Here is a 20500-nt window from a genome sequence, read left to right on the forward strand (position 1 = left end):
GTTCAAAATCTATCCCATGACCACAAAGTTTGCTCAGGAGTCTTTGATCAAAATGCAGCTATAGAGAAATCCTTGGTGGCAGGCTTTGTGAGCCTGGGACTGCAGCTCTTGCTTTTCTATCCATACTTGTAATGAAGGAGTAAATGTTTTGTTCTGTATGCTTGAAATTGTCATGCGCTTGTCATTAAGCATAAAATATAGAGTCCCCAAAACATTCCAGAGAAGAAGGAAAAAGAAGATTTTACAAATTGGAAAGGACAAGTTTTCTCTTGATAGTCAAACAGTTATGATGTAAAGTGGTCTCATTAAATCATAAGTACTTTAACCTTTTCTTGAAAGAACTGGAAGATTTAAAGATTTATAAAGAAATGTTGCCCAAACTAAAAAAAGGCTCACATCTGACATGTATTGAAATGATAATGCTGATTTCAATAGGCATTCTAAGAGCATTTTGCTCCCAAAGGAGTAATTCAAATCCAGTTACCTCTTTACATTTTGCATTTAAATTTCTTTTCTAAGGCTTTTAATGTGGCACTGCCAAAACATGGCAAAGTTATGCAAATGTGATTGAGCAAAATAAAAGCTAATATGAATATTATTAAATAATTAGTGATACTGAATATGTAATAAAACATTCCCAAGTGGCAGTTCTATAGATGACCCACTTCACTCTAGTTTTGGTAGAAGTACAAATGACAACATAATCTGTTAAGACTCTTCAAAATTCACGATTCCTTTATTCATTTATGGAGGAAAATATATAAACAAACATTAGGAATACAGCAAAATAATCTAATTTTACATGATAACCACTTCTAGCACTTTACAGTAGGACTATGTGATGCTTTAGATTTTTAGACTCCAAAAAAGTGCTTTGGAGAACATAGCAACTTGAAAAATACGATTTTTCTGTAACCCTTTAAAATAGCTGAATTGATAACGTTGCTTTAAAGAGATATAGATGGGTGCTACATTTGTTCTGAAGCATCTTTTTGGAAGGTAGTCTGAAGTACTGCATGGCCCTTCTGTATCATTGCAGTCCCATATTCCCTGCATAGAATGTCCTATCCCCTCTTACTTCAGCTTTTACCTTAGATCTAGTTAATACATTCTGTAGAACCTTTAGATCTAAACCCTTATGCTAATTTTAGACCCTCTAAGTTCATGGTGGAGTTGCTGAATACTACTACTTCATGGCATTTGCTCATAGTACCAGTACAGAGGTCAGCTTTCAATTTTATGTGCTATTATGTCAGCCCCAAAGGAGATACTAACTCACTGAGTATGACACTAATGATTGATTATGAGTTATATGTAGTTGTGTCCTTCGGCCAGTGGAACAGTTTCATTATTTTGAACATCTAAAAGCTGCCTAGGATGCCCAAAATTCTGTACACAAGCCTTTCCCCACCCTCCTAAGAAATGACATATGGAATCTGAAAAGTACTGAAGTTTAGGTATGTGCTGTTTATGCATATAGCATCTTGAGTGGTGGATTAGAGAGTCAGTGCTATTACACAGGATAGTACTGATCTCCTGCTTGTTAAGTATTTAATCCAGGAACTTTATCTCTTCTCATTCAACCTAGAACCTTTTTTTATAAGGCAAATGCTATGTTCAGCACAGCTAAGTATCTTGTGAAATATTTCAATATCTATTTTACTGCTATGCTTGCTTGCTTTACAATCCCATGATGGATATTATATGCAGGAACGAACACTGGTCATTGTTAAAACTCTGTTAGGGAGCGCAGTTTGAAATAAAGAAATGTATCATCCTTTGTCCCTCCACTTTATCATAATATTTTAACTTAAATTCTACCACTTTAACATTTGTTCAGAGGTGCCCCTCTCATATAATGCAAGACTTTAATACTGATACTAGAGGTTATTTATTTATTTAACTCACCTGCACGCTAAGATGATTCCATTTCTTCACCAGAATTCTCCCCAGTGTCATTACTTTTATCGGTAGCTGCAGCCCATTTATAGTGTGATAATAAAACACTGTCTCTTTCTCAGAAATTGTAAGCTTGAACACAGTCTGCCCATGAACAGTTTTCTCCACCATACACCTTTGGAAACAATAAAGAAAACAACACTGAGGATGAACTTCAGGAAGAGCAGTGGGATTACAAGAGAAATGGGGGGGAGTAGTGCTGCAGGTGTGAGTAGCCAGGTATTTATAAAGCAGGAATTAAGTTTAATAGAATTAAAGTCAAATAAGTTCTCATGGAAGGTTTCTTCTGGAATCTTTTAAGCCTCTGTTTGGCGCTCTTTCTCTTCATCAAATTTGTATAAGTAATCTGGATTTACAAGAGGTAGGTACCAATAAACAAAAGACAAAATTAAGTTTCCATGGGTCAAAACTAATAAGATGATATTTTCAACAGATATATTTATAAATTGACGGCTGAAATACAAGAAGTTAATAATAAACAGCCCTCTGTATAACCAGGATCTAAATCAGTGGTGGGTTCCTACTGGTTCTGCCCAGTTCTACCGAATAGGTAGTAACTTTAGGGACTAGTTCTCTGGACCAGTAGTAAAGGCAGCTTGGCCACGCCCCCGAACTGGTTCCCCGGTTGCTGCTTGCTCATCCACCTGATACGTCCAAGAAGTCTCTCAGCTGCCTGGCCACAGGGCGCCGAAAAGTCCTTCAGCCAGTGAGAAGAAAACTGCGTATGCGCAAAGATGGCAGCAGCAACCGGAGGTCTTTTCAGTGCTCTGCGCCAACGGTTGGCTGGAAAAGAAGCCTCTCGGCTTCCAAGTTCATCAGCAGGCTCAGTCCCTTCACAGGGTCACTTTTCTTCGCGCCCAAGAAAGATCAAAAGGCCCAGAGCAGCCTTTAAGGAGAAAGTTGGCATAGCCGCCTAGATGAGGTAAAAAAACCCAAACCACTAAGGGAAGGAGACCCCTGAAGCTGCCAGCGTTGCAGACACCCCCCATCCCTGCAGCTTGGAGCTCCAAGCAGAAGAGGTCCTCGGCTTTTGCGAAGAAGCGGCAGCTCCAGGTGCAGCATGCCCACTTCATTCTCTTTGAGAGCAGCTTTGCAAAGCTGCTCTCAAAGAGAATGAAGCAGGCGTGGTACACCCGGAGCTGCTGCTTCTTCGCAACAGCCAAGGATGGAAGAGTATGCTCAGGAGCGATGCTGGTGAGGAAGGTGGCTGGATCCTCCGAGTAGCCCTAGCTCTCTGGGATGGGTAGACAAGTGTGGGGAGGTGAAGGGGAGCGGACTCAGCCCCCCATGTGTTGCACCCCTCCCTCCAGCCTTCACCTGAGCCTCCGTGCCACCAGCGTCACCCAAAGCTGCCACCGTTGGAGCTGTGACAGGGACTGGGGCAGCCCGGTAAGCTGGGTGCCCGAAAATGGCACAGAGGTTCCCCGCAGTTCCTCAGCTTGTCTGGGCTGCAGCTGAGTCCTCTGCCCTGAGCCGGCAGACAGAGGCACCTGTCCCCAGCCAGATCTTTCCGGATTTGAGTTGGAGGAAAGCGCAGCTCCTGGCTGCTACATTTCACTATGCTGGATGAGCAAAGAGGAAGAAACAGCCAGTGGAGAGCACAGAGCTGCTCCAGTCCACGTGTTCTCCAGGTCAGCTGCTGTTTCTCTCCTTCATTATTCTTTATGGGAAAGAGTTTGGTGCAGCACAGCGAAATTTAACAGCCATGAGCCATGCTTTCCCCTAAGCGCTGTGGGCGGCAGAGGGAAACAGGAGCTCTTCTCACAGAGCTTTTTGGATGAGACTTGGAGGAAATGCAGGAGGCTCCCCACAGTTCCTTGGCTCGTCTGGGCTGCAGCTGAGCCAGCGGAGGTTGTGCAGGGCAGGGTGAGATGGAAGCGTGCTAACCTTGCCCTCCCCAAGTGCCGGACTCTGTCGTTGCCATTGCCCCTGGCCTGGCCTCTCCAGCTGAAACCAATGGGAAGGCCCATCAGCCAGGAAAGGCAACAGAGGGAAAGCTGAAATGACCACTGCCACACCACCGTGTCTCACCCTGGATATGGGGCCGGAGTGTCCAAAAAAAGTGTCAAAAAGTCCCAAATATTTTTGCCACCGTTTCGGTGGGCGTGGCTTGGTGGGGGTCATGTGACTGAGTGCATGAGTGATGTCAAATTGGCCATGCCCACTCAGTCATCTCCCCACCAGCCACACCCACAGAACCAATAGTAAAAAAAATTAGAACCCACCCCTGATCTAGATGTTTCAGGATATCACATGTGCTTAAAAAAAGGCTAATGCAATCCATCATTCAGTTAACAGAAGCATAATATCTGGGCCCCTGAAAGCAACATTGTACTCTTGGTACAATTTAAGGTCAGTGACAGATTAGGCTACCTGCACAGAAGGGCAATCAGTACACTGAGAATAATGGCAAAAAAATTCTAATATGAACAAAGGAGCTAAATATTTTCAGGGTTTAGTACAGGGTTTTTAAAAAAGTCAAAATTGCAGCCCTGGTGGTGTAATTGAATTTCCATTTGTTGTTTTTTTTATGTCTATTACACATATCCTTGGTATGTTTATTCTGGAGAACATAAAGGATAAGCAAAATAATAACCTTCCAAATTCTGGGATACTGGCATTCACAAGACAGTATAGGATTCGTTCTGCTACTCTCTAGATTCATTGATGGAAATGGCAGTCAAGCACATTAGAAGAAACTTCCTCGTAACAAATGCTGTGTCAGTGGACAAGTTGCTTTGAGAAATATTTTTTTTTCTTTGTTTTAGAACTTTAAGCAGAATTTGGATAACGATGTGTCAGGGATTTTGTAGAGGTAGGCTATACTGCAGATATTTCTTGGTCATAGAACTGGTTTATGCTAAAACCACTCAAACTCCATGCTGATAATTAAGGAGGGTTATTTGTGAGCTGTGGGAAGACATGGCATCCTGCAAAAGTCCAATATTGTTGAGGGTAAGCCTGGGCTATGTAAGAAAAGACATAATGTTTCATTCAGGCCCCACCAAAGTTACTTAGCTGTTTCCCTGCCATTCCTGTATAGTGATAGCACTTATATATCACTTCACAATGCTCTACAGCCCTCTCTAAGCAGTTTAAATAATCAGCATATTGTCCCCAACAATCTGGGTCCTCATTTTACTGACCTCGGAAGGATGGAAGGCTGACTGACTACAGAATTTTACTTCAACATTGATGGGATGCTATTCTGACTAAAAAACGTTACCTTAAGAGAAGAGAAGCAGCATTGGACAATTTATGTAGCGCATCCAGTTTTGTTATTTAAACTGCAGCTACTGTTTTACAACATCTGTTGTGTGAAGTCACTATCTCACTTTGCCACTTAATAACTAAGACAGTGTCCACAGGACTGTATCCTAATGTGTAGTAAAGTTGGTAATTAATACTGATAAATTGATAATTATCAAACTGATACTACCACATCCAATATTGCACAAGCAGGCTTTTCTTTATTCAGGTTTTCCAGTGGTCCTATTTAAGTCATGCTGGTGCTGTGGTTATAATGCAGTATTGCAGGCTAACTCTGCTCACTGCCAGAGTTCGATCCTGACCAGCTCAAGATTGACTCAACCTTCCATCCTTCCGAGGTTGGTAAAATGAGGATCCAGATTGCTGGGGGCAATACGCTGACTCTGTAAACCGCTTAGCAAGGACTGTAAAGCACTGCAAAGCAATATATAATTCTAAGTGCTATTGCTAGTTCCTTTGCATGCCATCAAGTTCTCTTCCAAATGGTGAGCCAATCTTCACAGAAGATATTCCCCCTTATAGGAATACACAAAAGGGGGGAATCTTTCCATTTGAGCAAAATCAGCAAATAAATGCAACTGGATTCCATTCTTTATATTACAATGCTATGTAAACGCATAATAAAACATTTATTCATAAAACGTTCCAACTTTTCTAAAATTTTTACAATAGTTCAAGGTTAAAGGGCATACCATTGCAAAGAGAACTTTGTTGTTTTCCCACTGCAGTTTGGTTAAAGAGAGACACGATTCTTGCCTAGAGACTGGCTTGTCACTAACTCACTTTTAATCAGACAAGATAAATGAAGTTTGACCATTATTCTCTTTCAGTAATGATTCTGATCCCATCAATTATTTGTCAACAGAATTTTAAGTGAACTATGCAATCTGCAATGTTGCTAAAAATGCATTTCTTAACATACTGCTGATTCTGCCTGCTTGTAAACATGTTGGTTTTTCAATATCAAATATTTGTCAAGGCACAGCCAAGAAGGAAAATATTTAGGAACTGGATTTATTCAGTTCCTGGATAAACAATAATTGGATAATCCAAAGTTTATTAATTTTGCTTATCTAAAAACAAATATCTCCATATGTGGACCCCAACAAGTGTCCTGCCTTTAACAAAGGATGTGACCCTGATGTATAATACTTTAAAATCCATAAAGTTTTCACAAATGTGTGATTTACAACTAATTTCCCATCTGGTGAAAGTATGTCAATCTTGACACAACATAACTACAATGACAAAAAACCTTTCAAGAAAAAGTTGAATTCATACAAAGTATGGTAGGTAACAGAAAACTTCCTAGCCATATCAAGACAGGCATTATTGGCCTAGTCTGCTTTTTAAAAAAAGTGGGGGGGAAATCCATTCTGTTCAATTATTGTTCTAAGCATTAATTATCATTCAAATCCAGCTTGACATCTTTTAAATATATGAATGTATCCATGCATATTTTATCATTAGATAGAAATTCTAAGAGTAGTAGCTAGGTCTACTAGAATGTCTCTGTCCTATTCAAGTCTACCCATTTTTATGGTGATGAAGGCAGAAAGCACATTGGTTGATTCTTTTCGCTCTGGCCATCCATACTTCCATTTTAATTCTTAAAATTTGTGGAACACTTAGGATAGAAGGCAATGGTAGTGGAGGCTTCACTAGTACAAAGAGAATACTACAACTATTTTCATGAAAGCCTTTTCTATACACAAAGGAGTGTCACACATACATCCAATGCCTTCCATGGACCACTGAATTATATATTTCCTTCCTTCCTTCCTTCCCTCCCTCCTTCTATCCTTCCATCCTCCTCCTTCTCTCATCTCAGCAAATTAATCTGGGCATGGAACAATCTTAAAAATAAAAATAATGACATGACCATTACAAAAACTGAAATACATAGCCAAGAGATCAGTAGTTACATCAGTAGTAATGTAATGAAGTAATGAAGTAATGACTACTGCGCATGTCCAAGATGGCGGCCGCACCGCTGAACAGCTGATGCGGCGACGGGCCTATTTCGGGCCCGACCGGGTGGGGGGGTCTTTTTGACAGCTTGGACCCCCCGCCCGGGTAGGTGAGAGTCCGGTGAGTCGGAGGATGGGCAAACTGAGGCGGGGCATCTCCGGGTTCCCTTGGGAGGAGTCCCGGAGCGCCCCCCCTCCGGTGGTGCGGCCGACGATGGCGGCGGCGGTGGCGGCGGCGGCGGCCCGGCCTTTTCCAGCGGCCGGGCCTTTTCCAGCAGCGGCAGCGGCAGCGGTCCGACCTTCTCCAGGCCGGGCGGCAGCGGCCTGGCTGGGCGGCAGTGGCCCGGCTTTTCCAGCGGCGGCGGCGGCGGCGGCGGTGGCGGCCGGTTTTTTCCGGCGGCTTTCCGGCGGCGGTGGTCGGCGGCCTGGCTTGGCCCTGCTTCGGGAGGGGCCTAGAGCCTCTCTCCCCTTTGTCCCCCCCTCGTCTGCGGTGCCGGTGGTGTGAGCAGCCTGGCCTTATCCAACAGTGGCGGCGGCGGCCGAGTTCTTCGGTGGCGGCGACGGCCTGGCCTGGAGGCTCTTTCTCCCCGGCAGCGGTAGTGTCGGTGTCGGTGGCGGCGGTGGCGGCGGCCTGGCTGGACCGGCTTGGCCAGGGCCTAGCCTGTTGGTGGTTGACTGGGTCTGGTGAACTGTGGCATGACCCAGCAAACCCGGCGGGTGAGTGGCCTATTCCAGCTGGAGGCCTGGCTTAGCGGCCACGAAGAGGCCCGACGGTCGCCTTCTCTGTCATCTTGAAGGCTGTCCACGGGTCCAGGGGACGCCCTCGTTACCATCTAGAGGACGTCTATAGATCGCCTATGGGGCTTTTTGAGTCCTTTGCCCCCCCCCTGACTTTTGGAGAGAGATGCCTCGTCGGTGGAGCAGCTTGGCCCATAAGGCGCGTGTTTCGTCCTCTTTGTCAACTTGAAGGACGATCACGGGCCATGTAGGCACCTTTTTTACCATCTCTGAAGATGCCCATGGGCTGGCTGCAAGGATCTCTGAAGACCTTTGGTCCCCAGCGGGGGGGAATTGAGGATGGCCCTGGACAATCCTAGCTTGCCACCTGTAGGACTTTATCCTCTCCCCCCCCCCTCGTGCCCATAGACCACCCTCGGGACTGGAGATGAGGGTTGGAGCTCTGACTGAATCATGGCGGTCTGTTCATCTACCGCCCAAGACCTATATCCCGCCTGTCCTCTACTCGGAACCACTGGTCGTCAATTTCCATCTTGACAGGTCCAGGATGGGTCCGTTGCCGGATTTTATCATGCGGACATTTACAGCGGCTGACCTTCTTGCCCTCGAGATTCCCTCTCGCGGGTCTGGCCTCCACATTATCGAGGGCCCATCTTGAGGACGGGTTTTGGAACCCCGAGATGGCATGCCAAAATAGGAGACTCAGGGATTTTAATTAATTATTTTAATAGGGTTTTAAAGGGAATTTTAATGGGAATCTTAAGGGAGGTGGGAACTGACGGGTCTGGGTTGGAGGGGGAGGGTAGTGTCGGGTGGGGTGGAGGGTTAGGTGGGAGAGGGGTAGCCCGTCGGGAGGGAAACCAGTTCCAGCGCATGCTCGTGGCGACTATCAAATGGGTTCGGAGGTTATGGGGGGGGAGTGTGTTCCTTTGTCTGAGGGTGAGTCTATTTGCACGGTAGGTGGGAGGGGCAGATATGGCGGAAGGGGGGGATCGTATCGACATAGGGGGTCACGCGTTCGATGTTTGCAGGCGATCGCGTGCCCCGATCCCCCTGACTTCTCCCGTTCCCCGGATGGTCAAGACCCTCAGAGCCTGGGCCTACGTCTGATGTTATGCAATGCACGGTCCGTGGCCAATAAGGCCCCCCTAATACATGATCTGATTCAGGGGGGTGCCGCGGATATTATAGGCGTTACGGAGACCTGGTTGGGCACTGAAGGGGGTGTGCCCCTGGTCGAGATGTGCCCACCGGGTTTCCGTGCATTTCATCAGCCGAGGGCCCAGGGTAGGGGTGGAGGGGTGGCGGTTGCTATTAAAGAGAGTCTAGAGCCGAGGGAGACCACTGTACCTCAGATTGCCGGGTGTGAATCCCTCTTTGTGAGGTGGGGTCATAGATGTCAGATGGGCTTGCTGGTCGCGTACCTGGCTCCTTGCTGCGTGACAGCTGCCCTGCCCGAGCTCCTGGAGGTGCTTGCCGGGGTGGCAGTGGAGACCCCCAGACTGTTAGTCATGGGGGACTTTAACTTGCCATCTGCCGGCTCGTCATCGACGGTAGCTCGGGAGTTCTTGGCCTCCATGACGGCCTTGGACCTGACTCAAGTAGTGGATGGCCCCACTCACATCGGGGGAGGCACACTGGACCTGATTTTTGTCTCTGGTCAGTGGTTGAGAGATCTGGACTTAAAGGAAATAGTCATTGAACCTTTGTCATGGTCAGATCACTCTCTCCTTCGCCTGGACTTTCTGACCGCTACCCAACACCGCAGGGAGACGGAACCATTACGATGGTACCGTCCCAGGCGCCTGATGGACCCAGAGAGGTTTCGGACGGAGCTTGGGCCACTACCTGAGGGTCTGGCTCACGGCACGGCAGAGGAACTAGCTGCAGCCTGGGAACGGGCTGCGGCTGGGGCTTTAGACCGTGTCGTGCCTTTGCGGCCTCTGACCCGGCGCAGATCCCAACCGGCTCCTTGGTTCTCCGAGGAGCTGAGGGGGATGAAACGCCGGAGAAGACGCCTAGAGAGTTCCTGGAGGTCCAGCCGTTCAGAGGCTGATCGGACACTAGTTAGATCCTATACTAGGACCTACCTAGTGGCACTGAGGGAAGCGAGGCGTTCCTACGCCTCCTCCCTCATTGCGCCGGCAGATACCCCCCCAGCTCCCCTGTTCCGGGTGCCCCCCCCCCTCCTCCACCAGGGGGAGCGGGATGACCCGTTGCGGGGACGTGCTGAGGAGTTTAACGGTTATCTATACGATAAAATCGTTCAGCTTAGGGACGGCCTGGACCAAAATTGTGGCGATCCAGACGGGGTATCTGAGGGCGGTCTTGGTGATGTTGTTTGGGATGAGTTTGACCCTGTGACTCCCGAGGACATGGACAGGTTGCTGGGTAGACTGAATGCCACCACGTGTTTACTGGACCCGTGCCCCTCCTGGCTGGTGCTGGCCACTCAGGAGGTGACACGAGGCTGGCTCCAGGGGATTACGAGTGCTTCCTTGTTGGAGGAGTCTTTCCGGCCGCCTTGAAAGAGGCGGTGGTGAGGCCCTCCTCAAGAAGCCTTCCTGGACCCGGCTGTTTTAGGTAATTATCGTCCGGTCTCCAACCCGCTCGCGAAGGTTGTAGAGAGTATGGTGGCATTTCAGTTTCCCTGCACCTGGAGGAAACTGTCTATCTGGACCTGCTCCAGTCCGGCTTCCGACCCGTTACAGCACTGAGACGGCTTTGGTCGCTTGGTGGATGATCTCTGGAGGGCCAGGGATAGGGGTTATTCCTCTGCCCTGGTCCTATTAGACCTCTCAGCGGCTTTTGATACCATCGACCATGGTATCCTGCTGCGCCGGTTGGAGGGATTGGGAGTGGAGGCACCGTTTATCGGTGGTTCTCCTCCTATCTCTCCGACCGGTCGCAGACGGTGTTGACGGGGGCAGAGGTCACCCGCGCGCCTCACTTGTGGGTGCCGCAGGGCCGATTCTCTCGCCTTCTGTTCAACATCTATATGAAGCCGCTGGGTGAGATCATCAGTGGCTTCGTGTGAGGTACCAGCTGTACGCTGATGACACCCAGCTGTACTTTTCCACACCGGCCACCCCAATGAAGCTATCAAGTGCTGTCCCGGTGTTTGGAAGCCGACGGGTCTGGATGGGGAGAAACAGGCTCAAGCTCAATCCTCCAAGACGGAGTGGCTGTGGATGACGGCATCCCGGTACAGTCAGCTGAGTCCGCGGCTGACTGTCGGGAGCGAGTCATTGGCCCCGATGGAGAGGGTGCGCAATTTGGGTGTTCTCCTGGATGCACGGCTGTCTTTTGAAGATCATTTGACGGCCGCTCCAGGAGAGCTTTCCACCAGGTTCGCCTGGTGCGCCAGTTGCGCCTTTCTAGACCGGGATGCCTTGTGCACAGTCACCACGCCTTGTGACGCCTCGCCTGGACTACTGCAATGCTCTCTACATGGGGCTCCCTTGAAGGGCATCCGGAGGCTGCAGTTGGTCCAGAATGCAGCTGCGCTGGTGATAGAGGGAGCCCTCGTGGCTCCCGAGTGACACCTATCCTGCGAGGCTGCACTGGCTACCTGTGGCCTTCCGGTGCGCTTCAAGGTGTTGGTGAACGCCTTTAAAGCGCCCATGGCATAGGGCCGGGTTACTTACGGGACCGCCTGCTGCTACCGAATACCTCTCACCGACCTGCGCCTCACAGAGAGGGACTCTCAGGGTGCCGCCGGCGCGACAGTGTCGCCTGGCGACACCCAGGGAAGGGCCTTCTGTGGGGGCTCCCGCCTCTGGAACGAACTCCCCAGGACTTCGCCAACTTCCGACCTCCGAACCTTTCGCCGCGAGCTCAAAACTTACTTATTTATCTGCGCTGGACTGGGTTAGTTTTCTTAAGTTATGGGTTTTTAATGGGTTTTACCTTTAAATTTTAATTGTGGCCAATTCAAATAAGTTTTTTATTAGTATTTTAATTGTATCTACAATGTATTCATTTTTTACTTGGCTGTGAACCGCCCTGAGTCCTTCGGGAGAAGGGCGGTATACAAATTTAAATAATAAATAAATAAATAAATAAATAAATAAATAACACCATCAGGGGATGGATCCCTTCACACATGTGGGGCCAAAGGTCTGGACACAAAACTAGGTCTTTAGGGCCTTACAAAAGACCAGCATGGTTGGGGACAACTTGATCTCTGGAGGGACAAAGTTCTACTATGATAGAAAAGACTTGTCTTCTGACCCATTGTAGTCAACATTTCTTAGCCTGCAGGTCCTGGAGCATGCCAGCCCTGCTGGACTAGATCAAACAGATAGAAACAACCTAAGAGACAAGATGGACCCTTAAGTTCTCAGGTCCCAAGCCATGGAATGGCTTGAAAGAGAACAATGAGCACCTTGAATTTTATCCAGAAGCACACTGGCAACCAATGCAGCTCATGAAGTATGGTGTCATGCCATTTACTACCCATGCTGCTGCATTCTGCATCAGTTGAAGCTTTTGAATACTCTTCAAGGACAGGCCCTCATACAGTGCATTAACGTAGTCCAGATGGAAGGTCACAAGGTCATGAATCAAGCCCTGTGTCAACCCAAAATTAGATGCCATGGTCTGAATCTTTTCCAATCATGAACTTTGATTGGAACCAGCCCTAAAGGAAGGAAAAGCAACAGCACACTATAGTTCCACTAGCCTTCCAGAAACTGATACTATGATTGGTAATATTGAAAGCTGCTGAGAGGTCAAGAACAATAAAAATAGATGAACTATCCTCATTCCGCTTTCATCAAATCAATAACATCCAAGCCTGAACCTAACTGAAAGGGATCCATATATTTTTTTAATCCAGAGGCCTCTGAAAGTGCCATAGGACCACCACATTCTCCACAACGGTTCCCAAAATGTGGAGTTTGGAAACTGGATGAGAATTATCCAGACTGCTTGATCCAGTAATGGATTCTTGAGAATAGAGTGCACTACTGCCACCAAGGGCCATCAAGACTATCCCCTTCCTTTATATGGCTAATTACTTTAAATACTTCATTCATTTCTCTGTTTCTGTATCACTTTAAGATCAGAACATCAATACATCAAATATGTAAATAAGTGTTTCATATGAAAGATGTAGAAACTTAACTGCCTAGGAAATGCTTCCTTTTTATTAAATTTAGTCTCTTTGCTAACCATTGGGTTGTTGAATCATTGAATTCTATGGCAAGTACAGGGACTTGGTAAATACACATCTCCCCAAAACACAAACTCTCTTAAAGAGATATTTGGAACATGTATTACTATTACTGCTGCTCACATTATTAATTACAAATGAAAACAATACACTTTGCAATAGCAATGAAAAGCATCTCCTGACAGGAGACACTGTTTGACAGCAGAACAATATTAAATATATACCTCACCTAGATTCTATCTATTTTAGCCATCAAACTTGCCATGCATATGTAAAATCTGAGAAACTTTGAATGTAGGATTGCAACTGATAGTTAACATAATGTAACTTAAGTAGCCTTAACTTCTGTATTAATGAACTGCCAGTTTATGAAAATTCAACCTTTTGCTTAAACACAAGTTCCAAATTAAAGTATAAAATGTTGTTATTTACATTGGATCCACACTTTTCCATTTGTTCAAACATTCAAGGGCTATACATAGAATTTATTTTCCAGCTGTATCCCTATTATAATAACTTGATTAGGTTGAGAAATCATGATTATGACATTTACTAGTCAAGGACAATGTTAGTGTTAACATGCAAACAGTCAATCAACTGTGGTTAGAGACAGGCTGTTTTAATCCAGGGTAGCAGGTTTATCTATTGCTGAAGTCAATCACACTATGTGAACAACAAATTCCAGTTAAAAGCCAAGGAATTGCTTAACTCCTTCTACCCAAATCACCAAGAAAAAAAAATGGGTTCATTCAGCTGGATGTTACAGAATTTATCTCCCTCTCACTCACTGGCTGTAGGGTAAAACAGCACTTCTTGTCCTGTAAGACCTCAACAACCAGTAATTACTCTAAATCAGGGCTGTCAAACCTGCGGTCCATGGGCCGGATGCATCATGTGCTGGCCACACCCACACCCGGTTTAGCAAAGGGGGAAAACATCCTGATACATCGTGTGATGCTGCCATAATGATGCGAGTTTGACACCCCTGCTGTAAATAATTTTTTTTCCAAAACCACTTATTGAAGTCTTTTGTACCTAAGCTTTAAAAACATACATACACAATTCAGTTTTCTCCCAATAAATCAATTATGCAAAAGAGACATAGCCATGGCTCTGGAGACTCAATGTGGATCCTAGCAAATGGCTGGATCAGCTGGCACAGATTATTCACTCCAGGGATGAAATGCCTCTGGTGGCTCAGACTGCTAAAACAGTCTGTTATTAACACAGCTGCTTGCAATTACTGCAGGTTCAAGTCCCACCAGGCCCAAGGTTGACTCAGCCTTCCATCCTTTATAAGGTAGGTAAAATGAGGACCCAGATTGTTGGGGGCAATAAAGTTGACTTTGTATATAATATACAAATGGATGAAGACTATTGCTTAACACAATGTAAGTCGCCCTGAGTCTTTGGAGAAGGGCGGGATATAAATGCAAATTTTAAAAAATGCAAAATTTGTTACTACCGGTTCTGTGGGTGTGGCTTGGTGGTGGGGGTAATGTGACTGGGTGGGCATGGCCAACTTTTTTTTTTTAACTTTTAAAAGCATTTTTTTTACAACCCCTTCGGCCAAAGAGCTTGTAGAAAACATGCTTTTAAAGGGTTCTGATGATCAGGCAACTCAGCTGGGATCGCCAGAGGGAAAAAAGCTTTTAAAGAGTTCTGACAATCCCAGCTAAGCTGCACAATCATCAGAGAGGGTTTTTTTTACTTTTAAAAGCATTTTTTCGGCAGAAGAAAAAAATGCTTTTAAAAGTAAAAAAACCCCAAAAACCTCTTGTCAGCTTTGGAAGCTGACACCTCTGAGGATCGCACGGCTCAGCTGGGGTGGGGAGGCAGGGATTTTTGCTACCGGTTCTCTGAACCACCCACCACCATCGCTACCAGTTAGGGCGATCCAGTCCGAACCAGGAGCATTTCACTCCTGATTCATCTCATTTCTGCTTCAGTCCTCCATTCACCACCAGCAGCAGCAGCCATTTACAGGGCACTTCCACACATATCCATATAGAGTTTACTTGGTTACAATCAACAAGAGGATAACAAAATAGCATGTTTACACTTTCCAGGCACTTGTAGACCAGAGAATAAATAAAAAGATATAAAATCATTAAACAAGTTTATAAAGAAACAAGGGAACATCAAATGGCAATAATGATAGAGCAGACCTGGGCAACCCTTCTGAAAAGTAGGATGACTTGTTGGCTAAGAAAAGAAAAACCATTTGCTTCATCTCCTCTACTATGCACTAATGCACTATATTAAGTGGAGAAAAATAGTTTGATTATCAAGAGTACACTGCTTCAGCAATGTCAGGGCTCTTTTGAGGGAAATCAAGGTCAAATACGTCAGCTAATAAAAATCTTACATTCCAATCTATACCCATCTTCCATTGTGGCAAACAATTATCCTGTAAACACAGGCAACTAATTGAAATAAGAATGGGGAAAAGTGACAGGAATTTTGGAGTAAATTATTTCTTCTATTTTGTCATATTTGACAGATCTTTCCTTTCTACAAGGAAAAGGCCCAGAGTGTTCACACTAGTCCCAGTTGCATTGTACAGAAGATATATTCACCACATAAGAGAAATGAAGCAGGCCTTGTGGTCAACAATGAGTGAAACTCATGTTTGTCATGGCTACACCAGAGAATTAGTATTAAAGTTCAAAAACATCCTTGCTGCATCACTTTTGGAATAGGAATTGAATGTTTGATGCCCTACGGAGCAACAAAGAACCAACAACGTCTTAATCAACAAAAGGATTTATCAATCAATGGAGAAAGAACCTAATTTTTTCCTTAATCTATCTCTGGAGATTCACTCTAAAAGCTGGCTCTAAAAACCGTCCTTCCTTGCAAAATACACACAGGTAGGAACACAAGCATGCAAACTGAAACACATAAGCCTCTGTGGATGAAACATCCGTGTTTGCAGAGCAAGAGTTAAAACATTTCCTCATCTACACTGTCAGCGGATGGATAGTAGGCATAATGCTATTTCTATTTTCCTAGAAGGAAGCAACCCATACAAAGATAATCACCTTAATCTATTACTGTTATTATTATTATTATTATTATTATTATTATTATTATTATTATTATTATTATTATTATTATTATTATTATTTATTATATTTGTATACCGCCCTTCTCCCGAAGGACTCAGGGCAGTTCACAGCCAGTAAAAACACAGTATATACAATACAAATTAAAAACTATATAAAAAACTGATTCAATAACGGCCTAAAAATTTAAATACAATTTAAAACCCTGTTTAAAACCCTGAAACCCTGTGGGGAAGGGTAGCTCGACCAGACGACATCCACATCAAAGAAATGTTCCCAAGACATCACTCACCAAAATGCACGAGACATCCCAAATCTGATTCTATCATGTCCCATATTACTAGAGGACAACTTCTGGACTTATCAGCCTTCCCATTCCATCCAGTCCACATTGCACACATTGTACACATTGTTCCCTCATATCCACATTCCAAAACATGACACAAAGGGATGATTACTTCTCATATCAAACTTCTCAACATTAAATAGATTTGACGGTGTCCTATTTTATGTAATGAATAAATGAATGATAAAGAATACCATATGCCTAGATTATAGGAAAGGTGAATGAGTAGAGTTGTAACAACACTAAATAATAATACAGAAGGCAAAAGCTCAAAATAATTAGTCCAAGATGGTTGTTGTGCACAACTAAGAATATTGACTTCAGATCTATATTCCATTATATTTAGCTGGCTACTATTTTTTTAGGCCAAGGATTTCCATGGACCAATTATATCTATTCCCTGTCTGTCCCAAAGGTGCTTTTTCAAGAGGCAATTGGACTTTCTTTTTTTTTCTTGGAAGACGTTTTGCTTCTCATCCAAGCTTCTTCTTTGGAAAGAAGAAGAAAATTTTTCTTATTGGAAAAATAATAAAGTCCAGTTGCCTCTTGAAAAAACACCTTTTGCACAACCTATGACCATCTCCATAGATATTCCTTGTCTGTTCACAGAAAAATTTCCCATCCACTATAATGGTCATTTCCACCTGCCACAGTGAATGCAACACGCATAACCACGCATAACAATTCAAGGTGTTGGTTACCACCTTTAAAGCGCTCAATGGCCGTCGCCAGGAGGGCCTTTTACCAAGTTCGCTTGGTTCGCCAGTTGCGTCCCTTCCTTGACCGGGATGCCTTATGCACGGTCACTCCCGCTCTGGTTACGTCTAGGCTGGATTATTGCAATGCTCTCTACATGGGGCTGCCCTTGAGGTGCACCCGGAGGCTGCAGTTAGTCCAGAATGCGGCTGCGCGAGTAGTAACGGGAGCCGCTCGTGGCTCCCACGTGACATCGCTGCTCCGTAGCTTGCACTGGCTTCCTGTGGTCTTTCGGGTGCGCTTCAAGATTTTGGTAACTATCTTTAAAGCGCTCCATGGCTTAGGACCCGGATACTTACGAGACCGCCTACTGTTACCCTTTGCCTCCCACCGACCCATACGCTCTCACAGAGAGGGTCTTCTCAGGGTGCCATCCGCCAAACAGTGTCGGCTGGCGGCCCCCAGGAGTAGGGCCTTCTGTGGGGCAGTGACGCCTGAACGAACTTCCCCCTGGCCTGCGTCAAGTGCCTGATCTTCGGACCTTCCGTCGTGAGCTTAAAACATATTTATTTATTAAAGCGGGACTGGCATAATTTGTGTTGAATTTTAAATTGGGTATTCTTAATATTTTTAAATTTTTAAATCTAAATTTTAATAATCAGCCTTTAAAATTTGCTCTTTTAAATGTTGTTTTAAATTGTATATATTTTGTTTTTATTCTGGCTGTACACCGCCCTGAGTCCTTCGGGAGAAGGGCAGTATAAAAATTTGATAAATAATAAAATAATAATAATAATAGGACCGGGTTATTTACGGGACCACCTGCAGCTGCCAATAGCCTCCCATCGACCTGTGCGCTCCCATAGGGAGGGTCTCCTCAGGGTGCTGTCAGTCAAACAATGTTGACTGGCGGCCCCCAGGGGGAGGGCCTTCTCTGTGGGGGCTCCTGCCCTCTGGAATGAGCTGCCTCCGGGGATACGTCAACTCCCTGATCTCCGGACCTTTTGACGCGAGCTAAAGACCTTTTTGTTCCATCGCGCAGGGCTGGCTTAATGTAGATTTATTGTGGGTTTTATTATAGTTTTAATCTGTTTTTAGGCTAATTGAATCAGTTTTTAAAATGCCTTTCAATTTTTTGTGAAATTTGTTTTTATTTGGTTGTAAACCGCCCTGAGTCCTTCGGGAGAAGGGCGGTATATAAATTAAATTAATAAATAATAAATAAATAAATAAACCTGAGCATCATAAACACTCAGCATGGAAGAGGGGGAGAGAAGGTGATCCCTAGATACTTCTAGATGTAATCAGCTGTCCAAATCACCAAAACTTTTGACTGAGGCAGGTGTTATCTGGAGTAAGCTACTACAAGTGAGCTTCCATGGCTACCTGTTGACTAACTAGTTCTCTCTCGTCTAACACCATACCTACTTGAAATAGAAATGATAACAGTAGTTCATAAATAAAGTTTGGTAAATTAGCAAGAGAAATGATAGCAGGCATGCAGTGCATTCAAACAGGTAATCCACAAATGTCACCAAAACAGTCAAGTAAACCTGTACCAAGAAGTATTTCTAAGATTACATAAAAACGGTATTATAACATTAATGTGCCATTCACTTTTTATGACCCCCCAAAAGAAATTATGTCTATTATCGTGTTTGATTTTACTGGTTGAGTAACCATCTGCCAACTACTTACATTACACCTTCTTTCTCAGGTTTCAACCATACAGTTAAAGTAAATGAAACAGCAAGCTTCCGAGGACGAGGAGTGGAAAAACAACCCTTTTCACCACGAAAAATAATACTCGTGTTGCTAAAAGACCCAGGAGGCCCATCGTTTTGATCTTGCTGGATCACATTGCCCAGGCCTTCTGAGAGGATGGCAGCGTAGGAAGCAGGAGATGATCTATATGGACACGTCTGAATGCAAAATTGCCGAATACAGAAGTTAATACTTTCAACAACAGCTGAACTTTGACAAAAAGTACTCCTTTCTGGCAGTCCACAGGTCGCTTGGCTTGGCACAATGGAGGCGTTCTTGAAAGCACCCACATTTTCAAGACTTGGGAAATGTCCCTGTGAATTGGCGAGAGGTAAGGTTGTATAATAAACGGTGATGAATGTTTCGATGGCATGAAGCAGGAAACCACAGTGCAGAACCAGGCAAATCATGTTTATAGGCAGGCTGCTTCTCAATAAGGCACCCTAAATAAATAATGACCGCTGCATCAGTGGAAATGGCCTTGGGCAGCTAGTTGAGAGATGATGCAGCATTTCTCCTTAATTTGAAATCCTGGCAGTGTTGAGTTTCTTAAGTCGAGTGACATATACTTGGAGCACGGTAATATCTAGAAATAATACAAAAATATTTAAAAGGAATTGGTGCTTTATACCATAAACAGATATACATACAATTCAGGTCAGACTGACCTAGATCTGTCAGGGAGGGAAAACCAATTGAAACTGAAAAGTCACTTGCAAATCTTGACATATTCACTACAATGGTATATCTCTTGACTTTATACTGTATGGTAATAACACCATGTAAATGAGGTGGCATGGCTGTCTAAGACAAACAGAGAGCCTGCAACTTCCTTATTTACCAATACAGCAGGATTGTTTTAAGACAGAGGATAGAATATTTTTAAACTGAAATTTTCCATGAATATCTGAAACAACTTCACATTTTGCTGTACATTAAAAACTCTTCCGATTCCAGCTGTAGAGCTACTAAAACCCACTTAGTTACTCCATAACTGCAACTTTTATCGGTTCTGCATCTGAAATATGCAGACACTTCAGCCATACAGTATTTAATCATTGGATTTATGCTGTGACAAGCAAAGCACCTAGCAATCTATTTACAAATGTGTACCTAATCCATTTAAAAAAGATACTCAAAATGTTAGAGGTAGAAACATACAATTTTAAATTTGCAAAGCATTTTGTCTTACCCCAATTGTCCATTTCATGCAGCTCCTTTTAGCCTTTAGCAAAGCTGATTAAACCGTATCACCATCTGTCTTGTTTGACTGTCTTCCTAGTAAAACTCTGCTCTTTTCTGACATTGAAGATACAGCCTATGTCTGATATACAGGTAAAGCTAATGCCACATCACTGTAAATGATAAGTACCTTTTACTTGTTATTTAACTGAGGAGACGGACTACTCAAATGTTCAGGTTAATAACTGGCTCATATGTCAAGAAGGCTAGGTTTGGTTACCTGGCAACTCAGTAATTCCTTTCAGCTGGCTTGATAGGACACAGTAGAAGC

General features: G+C 44.5%; 1 protein-coding gene across 1 annotated transcript in view; it reads right to left on the reverse strand.

Moving 5' to 3' along the window:
* USH2A (usherin) overlaps window positions 1–19397 on the reverse strand; it is a 587033-nt gene extending 567636 nt beyond the window's left edge. The window contains exons 1-2 of the mRNA XM_058169610.1: window positions 18922–19397; window positions 1909–2074 (exon numbers count right to left, since the gene is read on the reverse strand). Coding sequence (XP_058025593.1) covers window positions 1909–2074; window positions 18922–19397 — 642 coding nt within the window. The remainder of the gene's footprint in view (window positions 1–1908; window positions 2075–18921) is intronic.
* Window positions 19398–20500: the final 1103 nt, after the last annotated feature.

The sequence above is a fragment of the Ahaetulla prasina genome, chromosome 1 (assembly GCF_028640845.1).
Source record: "Ahaetulla prasina isolate Xishuangbanna chromosome 1, ASM2864084v1, whole genome shotgun sequence".
Taxonomy (NCBI): domain Eukaryota; kingdom Metazoa; phylum Chordata; class Lepidosauria; order Squamata; family Colubridae; genus Ahaetulla; species Ahaetulla prasina.